Source organism: Notamacropus eugenii, chromosome 3 (genome assembly GCF_028372415.1).
Source record: "Notamacropus eugenii isolate mMacEug1 chromosome 3, mMacEug1.pri_v2, whole genome shotgun sequence".
Classification (NCBI taxonomy): domain Eukaryota; kingdom Metazoa; phylum Chordata; class Mammalia; order Diprotodontia; family Macropodidae; genus Notamacropus; species Notamacropus eugenii.
This window is the reverse complement of record NC_092874.1, coordinates 399,426,624-399,440,859: the sequence shown is the minus strand read 5'-3', so window position 1 is coordinate 399,440,859 and position 14,236 is coordinate 399,426,624. Positions and strand designations below refer to the sequence as shown.

At 38.8% G+C, this 14,236-nt stretch overlaps 1 protein-coding gene across 1 annotated transcript in view; it reads left to right on the top strand.

Moving 5' to 3' along the window:
- IQCK (IQ motif containing K) overlaps positions 1–14,236 on the top strand; it is a 155,128-nt gene that overhangs the window by 112,624 nt on the left and 28,268 nt on the right. The window contains exon 8 of the mRNA XM_072597992.1: positions 13,772–13,883. Within this exon, the coding sequence (XP_072454093.1) occupies positions 13,772–13,883 (112 nt within the window). The remainder of the gene's footprint in view (positions 1–13,771; positions 13,884–14,236) is intronic.

Genomic DNA, 14,236 nt, shown 5'->3' with positions numbered 1-14,236 from the left:
TTATGAGCCATGTAATACTTTTTTAAGTATAATTTTACTGATATTTCTGATATGACCTAGCGGAGAGAAGATATTATATCTACACTACGTAAACTTGTACTCTAAAGAGTTACTTTGGACTGTTTATGGCCTGGTTTCTTAAACAAGATCCTTCCCATTTCCTTAATACTGTTTTATCACTGTTTAAATATTGTTTAGGCTAAATTTTCCAACAGTCATTAATCAGATTTTTAAAAAAAGCTTTATCAGCCTTCCAAATTTTTAGTAGTTCCTTCCACTTCCTCTTTTCAGCTATAGTTTAACTGAAATTTAAATAAGAATAACAAAATGACTTCCATACCAACATTATAGTGACCAGCCAACCATAAATTTCACTCTTGTCATAAATGAGATTTACCTGATGATTAACCAACTTAAGTATGGTACCAACATTACAAATTGTATTTTTCATCCTTATTTAAATTCTTAGTTTTTCAGAGCCAGTGCTTTTTAATATCCTATTTTATTTTCAACAAAAAAAAAAATCTTTTGAGTGTCTGGTTAATTTGCACCTTAAGTCCTCCTGGGGCTAGAAAGAGAGGAATGAGTGAGAGAGGAAGTAAACCTGGCAAATGAACACTTTACCAGCTGAAAGAGACATGTGGAGTGTATCCGTTACTTTTATTTCTAGCACTACTACTGTGACTAGAAGGTGAACATATATTTAAAGACCCAGCCCTTGTTTCTAAGTCTGAATAGGGAAACCAGGATTGCTGTGGTTGACCTTCTCTTAAACTAAACACTTAAACATGCACCACAATTTGCTTCCTGCCCTTTGAGCACATTTAGATTTAAAGGGACAGCTGGCAAAGATTATATTCTCAAATTGTTAGCTCTCAGCCAACAACAAGCATTGATATTTCTTCAAGGAGTAACGTCAGTAACAACAGTTCTGCATTCATTGTTAGCAAGGACAGGAAACCACTGAAGGGGAATACTCATTAGTATTGTAAAAGTTGCCCTTAATTTCAGTCAACAGGCTCTTAGGAAGTGCATCAGATACTTTTGATGCTTTTGTGAGATTCATTTCCTGATTACTGGGGCATGCTGGGGTCAAAGAAAGGTGGGCAATTTTCATCTGAACCACTAGCATTGAGTATGGAAATGTGGTATCTCCAAAGAAGGCACAGTGATATGTCTCCTTTATTAAAGGGGTATTGATAATATATGACCACTTGTGCAAATATATTTGAAATATGGAAATCTTAAATTGATATAAAAATTATATTATTGTAGAAAGGGCTGAAAGTGTACTATAATTTTAAAAAAAGGTCCCCCAAAACCTAAAAAAAAGGCTGCTGATTAAGAGAGGTATACAGATGACCCTTGTAGTGACTCATTTTGATTCTACCTATGATTTATTGATTATACATAGCACAAGAGTATTAAATATTATATAATATATGGCTGGAAATTTTTAAAACATTTTATTAAAATCATAGTAGATATAACTGATCTTTAGAATTTGAAACATGTTTTATCCTAGATTCATAATTATTTGGAAGAGAAATATTAAAAATCATTTGCATAGACTGAATAGGGATTTGTGAAAGAACTTATTCCAAATATTTTATTAATTCATTAAATAGGGATTCTGTAAATGTGTAGATTTAAATTACTGTTAAATTCAACTTTCCAAGGTTTTTGTAAAAAATCCTTAAGCATGAACATACACATCTATAGGCCTATGATTATAATCCTAATCAATACCACCAGAAATGTCTGATGTGAAGATCTGAGTGGAACTTTTTTTTGTGATCATTCAATATACATAACATCTTACTGTCATCTATAGTGTACCAAATGCCCTCATCTGGAGAGATTACAAATACTACAGGGTACCATTTGGTTGCTTTATTTGTTAAGTTAGGTCTCCCTACCATGAAGATCAGTGAATACTTCCTAATGTGCAACGTTGACCGTCTCCTATTCAATCAAGTCCAACAGTCCCCTATTGCCTCTTAGGATCAAATATAAAAGTCTTTGTTTGGCTTATAAAGCCCTCCATAACCTAGCCCCTTCCTACCTTTCCAGTCTTCCTCTACCACCCTCACCCCTACCCTCACCCCTGCTTTGAGATTCTTTGGTGCTGGCCTTCTGTTTCTTGAACACAGCATTGCATCTCCTGATTCCAAGTATTTTCACTGGATGTATTCCATGTCTGGACCTCCCTCCCAACTCCTGGCTTTCCTGGTTACAGCCTTACTTCTGCAAGAAACCCTTCAGAATCTCCCTTAATGTGTTGATTATCTCTAGCTTATTCTGTACACTGAATATCTGTAAATAATTGGAAAGTTGTCTCTCCCCGTTAGACTCTTGAGAGCTCTTCGAGAACAGGAATTATCTTTTTCTGAAACTCCAGCACTCAGTACAGGGCCTGACACTTAGTAGGCACTTAATGCTAATTGATGATGTGGGTTGACCAACCTGGGTACCTGTCCTGACTGGCATCATGTAACCACAGAATTCATTTCTTTGTCTGAAAGCTTTCTACTCAGCTTTAAAATGCATAGAACCTTAGAAAGGGCCACACATAAAATTTTTTATCAGTAACTTAGGCCTAGTACCTAGGACACACTGCTATGCACATAGTGTTTAACAAATACTTGTTGATTCATTGGGCAGGTAAAAATGTCAGATGCTTTCTTAGTAGCAAGTTTTGATAAGGAAGAGAGTGATGAGCACATTTAGGGCCCTGGGGATTTGAGCAGAAGGAGCAATGGGCATCAAAGAAGGGGAAGGGGAGATTGAAAGGGCAGAAAGCTACCTGAAAATTCTTTTTTTAAAAAATTTTTTTTTTTTGTATTTAAATTTGTTTATTTAAGTTTTCAACATTCATTTCCACAAAATTTTGGGTTCCAAATTTTCTCCCCATTTCTCCCCTCCTCCTACCCCAAAACACCAAGCATTCTAACTACCCCTATCACCAATCTGTCCTCCCTTCTAACATCCTTCCCTTCCCTTATCCCCATCTTCTCTTTTGTCCTGAAGGGCAAGATAAATTTCTATACCCCATTACCTGTATTTCTTATTTCCTAGTTGTAAGAACAATACTCAACAGTTGTTCCTAAAACTTTGAGTTCCAGCTTCTTTTCATCGCTCTCTCCCCACCCATTCCCTTTGGGAAGGCAAGCAATTCAATATAGGCCATATCTGTGTAGTTTTGCAAATGACTTCCATAATAGTTGTGTTGTGTAAGACTAACTATATTTCCTTCCATCTTATCTTGCCCCCCGTTTCTTCTATTCTCTCTTTTGATCCTATCCCTCCCCAAGATTGCTCCCTCCTCCCACTGCCCTCCCTTCCATTATCCCTCTCACCCTGCTTATCCCCTTCTCCCCCACTTTCCTGTATTGTAAGATAGGTTTTCATACAAAAATGAATGTGCATTTTATTCCTTCCTTTAGTTAAACGTGATGAGAGTAAGCTTCATGTTTTTTTCTCTCACCTCCCCCCTTTTTCCCTGCACTGAAAAGTCTTTTACTTGCCTCTTTTATGCGAGATAATTTGCCCCATTCCATTTCTCCCTTTCTCCTCCCAATATATTTCTCTCTCACTGCTTAATTTCATCATTTTAAGATATGATCCCATCCTATTCAATCTACTCTGTGCTCTCTGTCTCCTTCTATGTGTGTGTGTGTGTGTATGTGTGTGTGTGTGTGTGTGTGTGTGAGTGTGTGTGTGTGCAATCCTACCAACTACCCAGATACTGAAAAAAGTTTCAAGAGTTACAAATATTGTCTTTCCATGTAGGAATGCAAACAGTTCAACTTTAGTAAGTCCCTTATGACTTCTCTTCACTGTTTACCTTTTCATGCTTCTCTTCATTCCTGTGTTTGAAAGTCAGATTTTCTTTTTAGCTCTCATCTTTTCATCAAGAATGCTTGAAAATCCTCTATTTCATTGAAAGACCATTTTTTTCCCCTGAAGTATTATACTCAGTTTTGCTGGGTAGGTGATTCTTGGTTTTAGTCCTAGTTCCTTTGACTTCTGGAACATCATATTCCATGCCCTTCTATCCCTTAATGGAGAAGCTGCTAGATCTTGTGTTATCCTGATTGTATTTCCACAATACTTGAATTGTTTCTTTCTAGCTGCTTGTAATATTTTCTCCTTCACCTGGGAACTCTGGAATTTGGCCACAATATTCCTAGGAGTTTCTCTTTTTGGATCTCTTTAAAGAGGTGATCAGTGGATTCTTTCAATATTTATTTTGCCCTCTGCTTCTAGAATATCAGGGCAGTTTTCCTTGATAATTTCATGAAAGATGATGTGTAGGCTCTTTTTTTGATCATGGCTTTCAGGTAGGCCCATAATTTTTAAATTGTCTCTCCTGGATCTATTTTCCAGGTCAGTTGTTTTTCCAATGAGATATTTGACATTATCTTCCATTTTTTCATTCTTTTGGTTTTGTTTTGTGATTTCTTGGTTTCTCATAAAGTCATTAGCCTCCATCTGTTCCATTCTAATTTTGAAAGAACTATTTTCTTCAGTGAGCTTTTGAACCTCCTTTTCCGTTTGGCTAATTCTACTTTATAAAGCATTCTTCTCCTTATTGGCTTTTTGAATTTCTTTTGCCAATTGAGTTAGCCTATTTTTCAAGGTGTTATTTTCTTCAGCATTTTTTTGGGTCTCCTTTAGCAAGGTGTTGACCTGTTTTTCATGCTTTTCTTGCATCTCTCTCATTTCTCTTCCCAATTTTTCCTCCACCTCTCTAACTTGATTTTCAAAATCCTTTTTGAGCTCTTCCATGGCCTAAGCCCATTGAATATTTATTTTGGATGTTTGGGATATAGAAGCCTTGACTTTTATATCTTTCCCTGATGGTAAGCATTGTTCTTCCTCATCCGAAAGGATGAGAGAAGATATCTGTTCACCAAGAAATTAGCCTTCTATAGTCTTATTTTTTTTTCCCTTTTTTGGGCATTTTCCCCAACCAGTTACTTGACTTTTGGGTCCTTTGTCAAGAGTAGGGTATACTCTGGGAATCTGTCAGATCTCAGTTCCTCCAGTGTGGCACGATCAAGCATGTACTGGTCTGGATGCAGAGAGGGATTTTTGTGCCCAGAATCTTAGCAGTTACCTCTCCACAGCCACCTGACTTCTAGTTCCCAAGTCAGCACTGGGGGTTGATTTTCACATAAGCTGGATGGGCAGGGCCGCCATTCAGTGTGAGACAAAGACCAGCTCTCTCAGGGCCTCCACACAGGGTGGAGGCAAGAATCAGCTCTTCAATGCCCCCAGGGTTTTTACACTCCAAAAATGTATGTGGCTGCTGCGCCTGCCAGGTAGCCTCTGAGGTGGCTGCCTGCTGCTGGAGCTGTGGGAAGGCCCTTTTCCCTTCCTGGCCAGCTGGAAAAACACCATCACTGAGCTTTGGCGCCTATGGGTTGAGGGATCTTTGAACCCACTGCTGCTGAGACTGGGGATTCCCCAACTGGGGATTTTGCCCCCAGTGGCTATTCGCAAGCCTTGCCTGCGTGCCCAAGGCTGGGCTGGGCTCTGTGCTCCACTCCACGTCCAGTGCAACCCACGTTTCCCATGAGCCTTTCAGGTCACCCTGGGCTGGAAATCTCCTCCACTCTGTTGTTCTCCACTTCTGCTGCTCCAAAATTTGTTGAGAGTCCCTCTCTACAGGTATTTTATGGGCTCTGGGGGGATACCCTCTGTGTGCGTGTGTCTTTCTACTCTGCCATCTTGGCTCTGCCTCTCTACCTGAAAATTCTTGAAAGTGTGGTTTTAGCCACCAAACTGGAAAATGATTGTAGGCTACTATACTAAAAGACTTTAGATGGCTCTCCCCAAACCAGCCTTCCTTATATTAGTCATCCAAGTAAAGTTCATTGCTAGATAATATTTGTCCCTATAACTTCCTGGATCCTAGTGCTATGTCTGCTACATTTGAGTAGGGGGACAGAAGTAAGAGCAGGAAAATAAGAACATTTTACTGAATACGCCTTCCTTTGTACATGTTCATATTGATTCAACATATTATTGAATTTGAAAATGTGTATGACACTGAGAGAGCTGGATTTGGACAGCATTTTTAGGGTTATCTTGCATCATTGTGTTTTGCTCACACCTCAGGTGGTCAGAGTTGTCTGTAACCTATGAAATCCATATTCAGATGCCAAGTCTGCTTTCTGATATTCCAGCCTCCCCTCCTGCTTGCTACTCCACATGTAAGTGCTTATAGCAGATTCATTTAGTCTGAGTATACTCCAATATAAGACATTACATGGATCCCTAGTGCATTTCATGTTATTAGATTCAGTTGAAGTGCTCTAATCTGTCAAGATTTAATTGGATCCTGTCTGTGGTCTGTGTCATCCAGTGTGTTAGCTATCTTTCTCTGCTTGGAGGTCATCTCTAAAGGTGTGTGTGTGAGGGACAGTGCTTCCCCTTTGCAACAACAAAACAATTCATAACATTTTAATTAGTAAAGAGAAGAAAAAGAGCCAAAATCTGATGTTTTGGTTTTGGGAATTGTAGCCTCTTCTAATTTGCTTTTCTTTAGAATTTCAAAACAATTCTTTTTCACATTAAAAAATTATTTTATTCTGAACTTAAGAAATAAAACAAGTATTTCCATTGCATAGTAGGATAGGGAGAAAAAAAATGAATGCAACATGAAACTGCCAATTATGTACAACTTACTGTTGCTTTTAAAAATCATTTTATACTTTTATATCAGTTCTTTCTCTGGATGCAGATAGTAACATCTTCTTTCATAGGTCCTTTCAGTTAATTTGGATATTTATAATAGTAAAAATGATTTAGGCGCTCCAAGTTGTTCTTAAAATATTGCTGTTACTGTATACAGTATTCTCTTGATTCTACTGGGTACACTCTTCATTGTTTTGAGCAAGTCTATCCATTATTTTTCTAAGTCTATCAAGCTCATCATTTCTTATAGCACAGTAGTATTCCATCACCGTCCTACCACAACTTGTTCAGCCATTAATTAAATAATTTATTTGGAATAATAGACAAAGAATAGGTCCTACCAAACTCCTTTTATGAAACAAATATGATACTGATACCTAAAGCAGAAGAGTAAAAACAAAGGAAGTTATAGACCAATTTTGTTAATGAATATGGATGTAAAAATCCCCAATACTAGCTATTTACAATAAATTTTTAAGCTTATACATTATAACCAAGAGGGATTCACACCAGGAATGCAGGGATGATTCAACATATGGAAACATTGATTATATTGATTAATTGATTATATTGATTAACAGGTGATTATGTCAATAATAAAAATAGCAAAAATCATATAATTATATTAATAGATACACAAAAAGCTTGATAAAATATACAAAACACTCAAAAGTATAGGTGTAAATGGATTTTTTCTTAAATTGATAAGAAAAACATTTTAAACCATCAGCAAAGCATTTAGTTTTAATGAAGATAAACTAGAAGTCTTCCAAGTAAGATCAGGTGTGAAATAAGGATTCCCACCATCACCATAACATTATTCAATATTATATTGGAAATCCTGGCAATGGTAAGGAATCAAAATAGGAAATGATGTAATACAACTACCTCTTTTTGCAGACTATGGTAATATACTTAGAAGATCCCAAAAACCCAACTAAAAAGTTAGATGAAACAATGAATAATTTTAGCAAAGTAACTAACAAGATATAAAGTAAATCCACATAAATCATCAGCATTCCTATATATCACGAAACTATGCAAGAGATAGTGAGAAGTATCCCACTTAAAATAACTCTAAGATGTTATAAAAAACCTGGCAGTCCATCTACCAAAACAAACCCAGGAATTAGGTGGACAAAATTATAAAAAAAATTTTTATACAAAAAAAAATCAGATTTAAATAGTTAAAGAAATACTAGTTGTTTATGGGTAGGTGGGGCCAATATAATAAAAATGACAACTTTACCTAAATTTATTGAATGCCATCCTAATTAAGTTACCATAAAGTTATTTTATTGAGTTAGAAAAAAACAAAATTCATATGGAGGAGCAAAAGGCCAAGAATATCAAATGAACTGATAAAAAATGTAAAGGAAGCATGTTTAGCAGTATCAGATCTTAAACTATATGGGGTAGTAATTATCAAAACTGTCTAGTCCTGGCTAAGAATAGTGGGAAAGAGTAGACATACAATTTACAACAGAAAATGACTATAATAACCTTGTGTTCTACAAATGTAAAGACAAGTTTTGAGGATAAAGATTCATTATTTGTTAAAAATTTATTGGGAAAACTTGAAAACAGTTTGGCAAAAATTGTATATAGGCCATTATCTTATGCCATTTACTAAGATAAAGTCAAAATGGATACATGAGCTAGATATAAAGAGAAATATTACAAGAAAATTTGAAGAACATGGAACACATTACCTATCAGACCTATGGAGAAGTTAACAATTTATGGGAGAGCAGTGAGGTGTGATATGGATAATTTCAATTATATTAAATTGAAAAGATTTTGTACAAACAAAACAAATGTAGCCAAGAGCAATAGAAAAGCAGAAAATTGGGGGGTGGGGATTTTATAAACAATTTTTCAGATAAAGGTCTCATATTTCAAATGTATAAAGCACTTTATCAAATCTCTAAGAATACGAGCCATCCCCAATTGACAAATTCTCAGAGGATATGAATAGGCAGTTTGACAAGGAAGAAATCAAAACTTATAGTCATTTGAAAAAATATTTTCTAAATCATTACTGATTAGAGAAATTAGCAAATTAAAACAATCTTGAGATGCCGTTTTACACCTTGAGATATCATTTTACACCTATCATATTGAGACACTAATTCGCTGTTGGTAGAACAGTAAACTGATATAGCCTTTGGAGAGCAATCTGGAATTATGACCAAAGAGTTATTAAACCGCCTATAACGTTGGACCCAGCAATACCAGTACTATGTCTGTTTCCAAAGGTGATTAGGGAAGAAGAGAAAGATATTCCATAATACTTATTATAGCAGCTCTCTTTGTGATGGCAACAGAACTAGAAATTGTGAGGATGATCATTAAATTTTCATGAAAAATGAGTTGTTTTGTATCTGACTCTTTGTGACCCCCATTTGAAGTTGTTTTGACAAAGATGCTGGAGTGCTTTGCCATTTTGTTTGCCAGCTAATTTAGAGATGAAGAAATTGAGGGAAACAGGGTTCAGTGACTTGCCCAGAGTTATACTGCTAGTAAGTGTCTGAGCCCGGATTTGAACTCAGTTGTTTCTGATTCCAGGCATGGTGCTCTATTCACTCCCCCAATTTTAAAATACCTAACTTTTACAAGAGCAAAAAACCAAATTAGTTGCCTCCCTGTTACCAGAGATAGGCACTGTACCTATCATTTATGAAAAAACTCCTTCTACCAGTTCAAATTGGAATCAGCTCTGCAGTTTACAATTACAGTTTACAATAGAAAGCTATTGCGGGAAGTGATCAATTTAGACCCCTATTTTATTTAGACCGCTGGTTAGTTGAGTTTGATTCTAGAGGGGCAATAATTATTACTGTTGCACTTGTCTGCTGATATAGTTAGTCTCTCTAGTTGATCTACTTTCTTAACCAATGCCAGATGAGTAAATAATGGCACCCAGTGTGGTGGAGGTGACTCAGTGGCATGGAAATTCCCCTAACTATTTTTGATTATACCTCCACCCTTGTTATAGCTTTGATGGTACAGATTCTGGGAACCTCCTTGTTTCTTCCCACTTAATCTGGTTTTTCATACTCAGTCTGTTACCCTTAACGTAGCGTGGCCCTCCATTGTCTCTTGCCTCCAGATTGCATCTGGCAGATTACCATAATTGATTACTTCCCACCCAAGACCTCCAAAGTCTGATCTTAAACAATTGGGCTCAACTGTCTCCTACATTTCTAGAGGGAGTGAATCAGGGTCTTGAGTAGCAATTGATGGTTGCAGTCTCTCGCATGCCTTGGGCTTAATTAGATACTGACAGCAATAGGGGAACACTTTAGAATCTGGGAGGCAAACTATAGCTCGGGTGGAAGAAGTAGCTGGCACAGGAATTCCCTGATCCCAAACAAAAGGGGAACATGAGAGGTCTGGTGAAGAGGGAAACAGAAGATGGGAGGCTAAACTAGAGAAAATTGGCTCCCCAATTTCACCATCAGGTCCCTTCCCAACAGGGGAGCAGGGCAAGAGCCCAGCATAATGAAGGAGTGTTCAAACAACAGATCCACAAGTAGATCAGGAGGTGGTATGTCTGGAGACATCTTTTTGTTTCCCCTTTGATGTCTATGACCTGACAAGTCAAGGGGCAAATAGGGCTAGAGTAATTAGTTAAAACAGAGAACATACCAGTGTTAAAATGGGTAACCATACCTTTGGCTTCAATTTTTCTCCAGGGTTCAGTGTGAGAGATGAACAAAGTGGTAGCACTACCACACCCCAAGCTCCCCTGTCATTCCGCCTGGAGGACAGGGTACTGGGGGCACAGCTCCACCATTTTTCCAACCTCATGGACAATCCTTCCTCCAATGTCCCTTCTGGTCATGTGGACTGGGTTTCTGGGGCTCCCTTGGAGGGGGGCATCCTACAGGGGCACTCCTTGGGCCAGTGACCCCTTCTTGAGGCATCAAAAGCAGGTTTCCCCACTGTTCAAGTAGCCAGGCTTCCTCCAAGGTGGTGCCCTGGAGAGGTACTCCTTGGGTCTTTTTATGAACATGGCAACAGCCAAGAATTAAGCATTTTCTGTCCCTCTCCCTTTCCCTGTGTGTTCTCTTTCCTCTGCTGCAACTAGGTCTCTGTTGTTAGACTCCAAAGGCTGTCTCCAGTAATTGGGCCTGAGGTGTTTGGGGTCCCACTGCCAATTTTTGCAGTTTCCTCTTAATATCTGGGGAAGCCCCTTCCATAAAGTCAGTATCCAAATCCATGTACTTTTTAATAGCTTTTACTAGCTAGTCTTGAAAAAGGGCAGGGTTTTGCTTTCCTCCCTGAGTAATTTCCCTAACTTTTTGAAAATTTATTTGCTTTCAAAATGCAGTTCTTAGGCCTTCTAACAGGCCACTTACCATGTGGTCTTGCTTTTCCCTGTCCTCACTCTTTTGATAATCCCATCCTGGGTCACTAGTGGCAACAGCAGCTGTTCCACTGGGATCACTGCTAGCTAAATGATCCCCAAACTTTTGGGCTGGTTCCCAGATTCTCCTCTTCAGTGGTACAAGAAGGGGACTTGCAGATTGCCCCAAGAAAGCTCCAATTGTAGGGATATGTCTTCCACGTCTCTCCTCAGTTTCTCTTTAACCTGAATGAGAGCTGAAATGAAGAATGGAATATGCACTCTATTGTTCCACTGGGAGGGTGCCGGAACTTCCTTCAGGGGAAAAAGCACAGGAGCTGTGGGGAGGGGGGGCTTGGGAAGAAATAAAGGAAATCCCACTTCTTGTGAGGGAGGGGCTGGGGAATGCTGACTTCCAAGGGAAACAGGAGAAGGGGAAGGAGTCCATGGGGAGATTTCCTAGAGATGGCCTCAGGGGTGGGGCCTGAGGTCTGAGAGGGTATTGCCTCAGGGGGAGGGGCAGCAAAGGGAGTCATCTCAGCAAGTCCTGTGACTGGGGCTGGAGAAGATTGGGACTGGGATAGGAACTGGGAAGGTAATTGGAATAGAAATTGGAATAGAAGCTGGAGAGAAGGGGGGAAAGGCTGAAACCCTGGGGGCCATAAGGGGGGAATCATCCAAAATGTCTAGTTGACCCCCAATGCCCCTTTGTGGGGCAGTTCTAACTGAGAGCATTTTATAATCTTTCCTGAGAGCAGCATTCTGAGAGACCTCAAAGACCGTTATGTCGGAAACTTCTATCCATTTTTCATGTCCCTCTAGTATCTAGGTGATACTCAGGTCAAACAGTTCTTTAGAGAAACAAAATTTTCCCCAATTTTGTAAAAGACAACCCAAAGGAGAATTTTTGGAAATTGAAAAGGATTGACCCATTATTGACATGGGAAGGATTTCCAGTAAAGGAGGATCTAGGAGCAAACCTAGAAAAAGGAACATAAGAAAGCAAGGGGAAAAAAAAAACAGAAAAAGAAACCTAAAACTTTCCCAGTTCCCTAAAACCAAGAGAATTGAAAGAATTGGGCATATACTTCCAAATAGAGCATCTGTCGCTGTCCTGCATGGTCTCCATCATAACCACTAGGCCGAGAACCTGTACGAGACAGCCTCCTAGCTGTTTGATGTACTGGGACCAGGGAAGTCAGTCCCGAAAAACTACCTCCAATGTACTGAAAGGGAATATGGAGAGGGGGAGGCTTACATACTACCTTCCAGTCTTGGATGGCAAAGAACTTTGGAGATTGGCGGTATTCCTGGTCAGGGAACCATACTGTTGAGTTTTGAGGTACTTCGGAGCCCAAAATACCAACATCCCAGGTCCTGCCCAAATGCCTTCTTACAGCTAAAGAGAAACAAAGTTTATTAAAGATTTGTCATATTATATTGACTCTTAAGAAGTCTCGCCATTTGTGACGCTTGTATTGACAAGCAGGCCCTATTGAATCTGAGCCCCTTCAAGGAGGCAAGAGGGAGCTTATATACAGAAAAACTGTTGGAAAGATCTAGGGGTGGCCAAGTAGTCTGGGAGGAGGGGTCAAAGGAGAATCTTGATGGGACTGGGGTGATGAATCAAGGGTGGGAAACAGCTGGAGGCAATCTGGAGGCTACAGACAATGGAGGGCCAAGTTAGGTTAATGGTAACAGATTTAGGCATGAAAAGCCAGATTAAGTGGAAAGATTCTAGGAGAGTTTCAGGAGGTTCCCAGAGTCTGTACACCATCAGCCTCACTAGGAAAACAGCCCTATGGCACTTGGCCAACAGGTCTTATGAGTACTTGACCCATAGGTGACCCTACTTTCACATTGCAGGAGCTCCCTTCAAATGTATTCCCCAATCTGTGGCCCAACATGGGGCCAGTGAAAGACCATGATTTCTACCCATATTTGGATACTTCTACCAGCTAATCTGTGCAAGCATGAGCTGAAGGTTCTCCTGGAATGTCAAGATATAGGTCTGTCACCCAACAAGACTATATTTTATTTTGCCTCTTATGTATCATCTGGGTAGCAAGCACTATAAGACTTTAAGGAAAGGGGACATCTCAGATTATGAAGAAGATCTGAAGTCCACTTCATTAGAGAGGACCATGGATCCTTAAATGAAGTGCTGTTGGCTCAGAGCTCTGCCTCAGTTTCTGTTATTACAGATTGGATAATTTTGAACCCCACACTACCTAGAATGCTGAGAGTTCAAGTGATTTGCCCAGAGTTACACAACCAGTAGAGACAAAACTACAGCCCAGATCTTATTGACTTTGAGAGCAACTCTCTTATCAACTATACAACATTGCCTTTCATCTTTGACTCATCTGTTCTAATTCAAATACACTGAGATAATGGTTCTTACTAGAAATGGAACAGGGCCTCAGTATGAAAACAAAGAAACAAAAGCTTCTGAAGAGGCAGAGAGGAATCCTGATCTGTATTAGGAAGTGGAAGGGTAGAAAAAAAATGACAGAAGAGAAAAAGAGTGAGAAGAACCACCAGACACTTGGAGCTAAATAATGGATATTAGACTCTTTGCTATAGAGTCTGTACATTATAGAGAACAAAAATTTATAATGTATGTTTAAAAAGAGTTTTTAGTGAATTTTAAATAATTATTCATTTGTACGGAACAAATAGAAACTAAATAAAATCTTTTGTGACCTTTTTTAGGTTCGTTGTGAACCTGAGATCCAAGAATTGCGACAGTGGCAGAAGCAACTGAGGGAAGATAATCACATTCGTGAGAGAGTGAAAGAATTCTGGGCTAAACAAGAAAAAAAAGGTCAGTCTTTATCTGATTCATAACCTAGGTGTTTCTTCTCAAACAATGGTGTTACTCTTCTGCCACCCCAAGAGAGTTTTTTTTTCTTTCGAGAATTCAAAGGGTCATTCATACAACATCACTCTTCTTGGGCCTCAAATGCTCCAACTTGGAAATGACTAAATGTGAAAATCCATCTACAGAATGATTAAGGTGATGACTTACAATTAATCTGGCAGTTTTCCTGCTTGGAGATGACTTAGGTTGACAGCTGTGGTGACTTTTACAGGCTGTGAGATAAGGCATTCAGTGGATCCCATTATTTAACATAGACAATACTTCACTTGATAAGTTATTGTTTTATGAATTGTTGA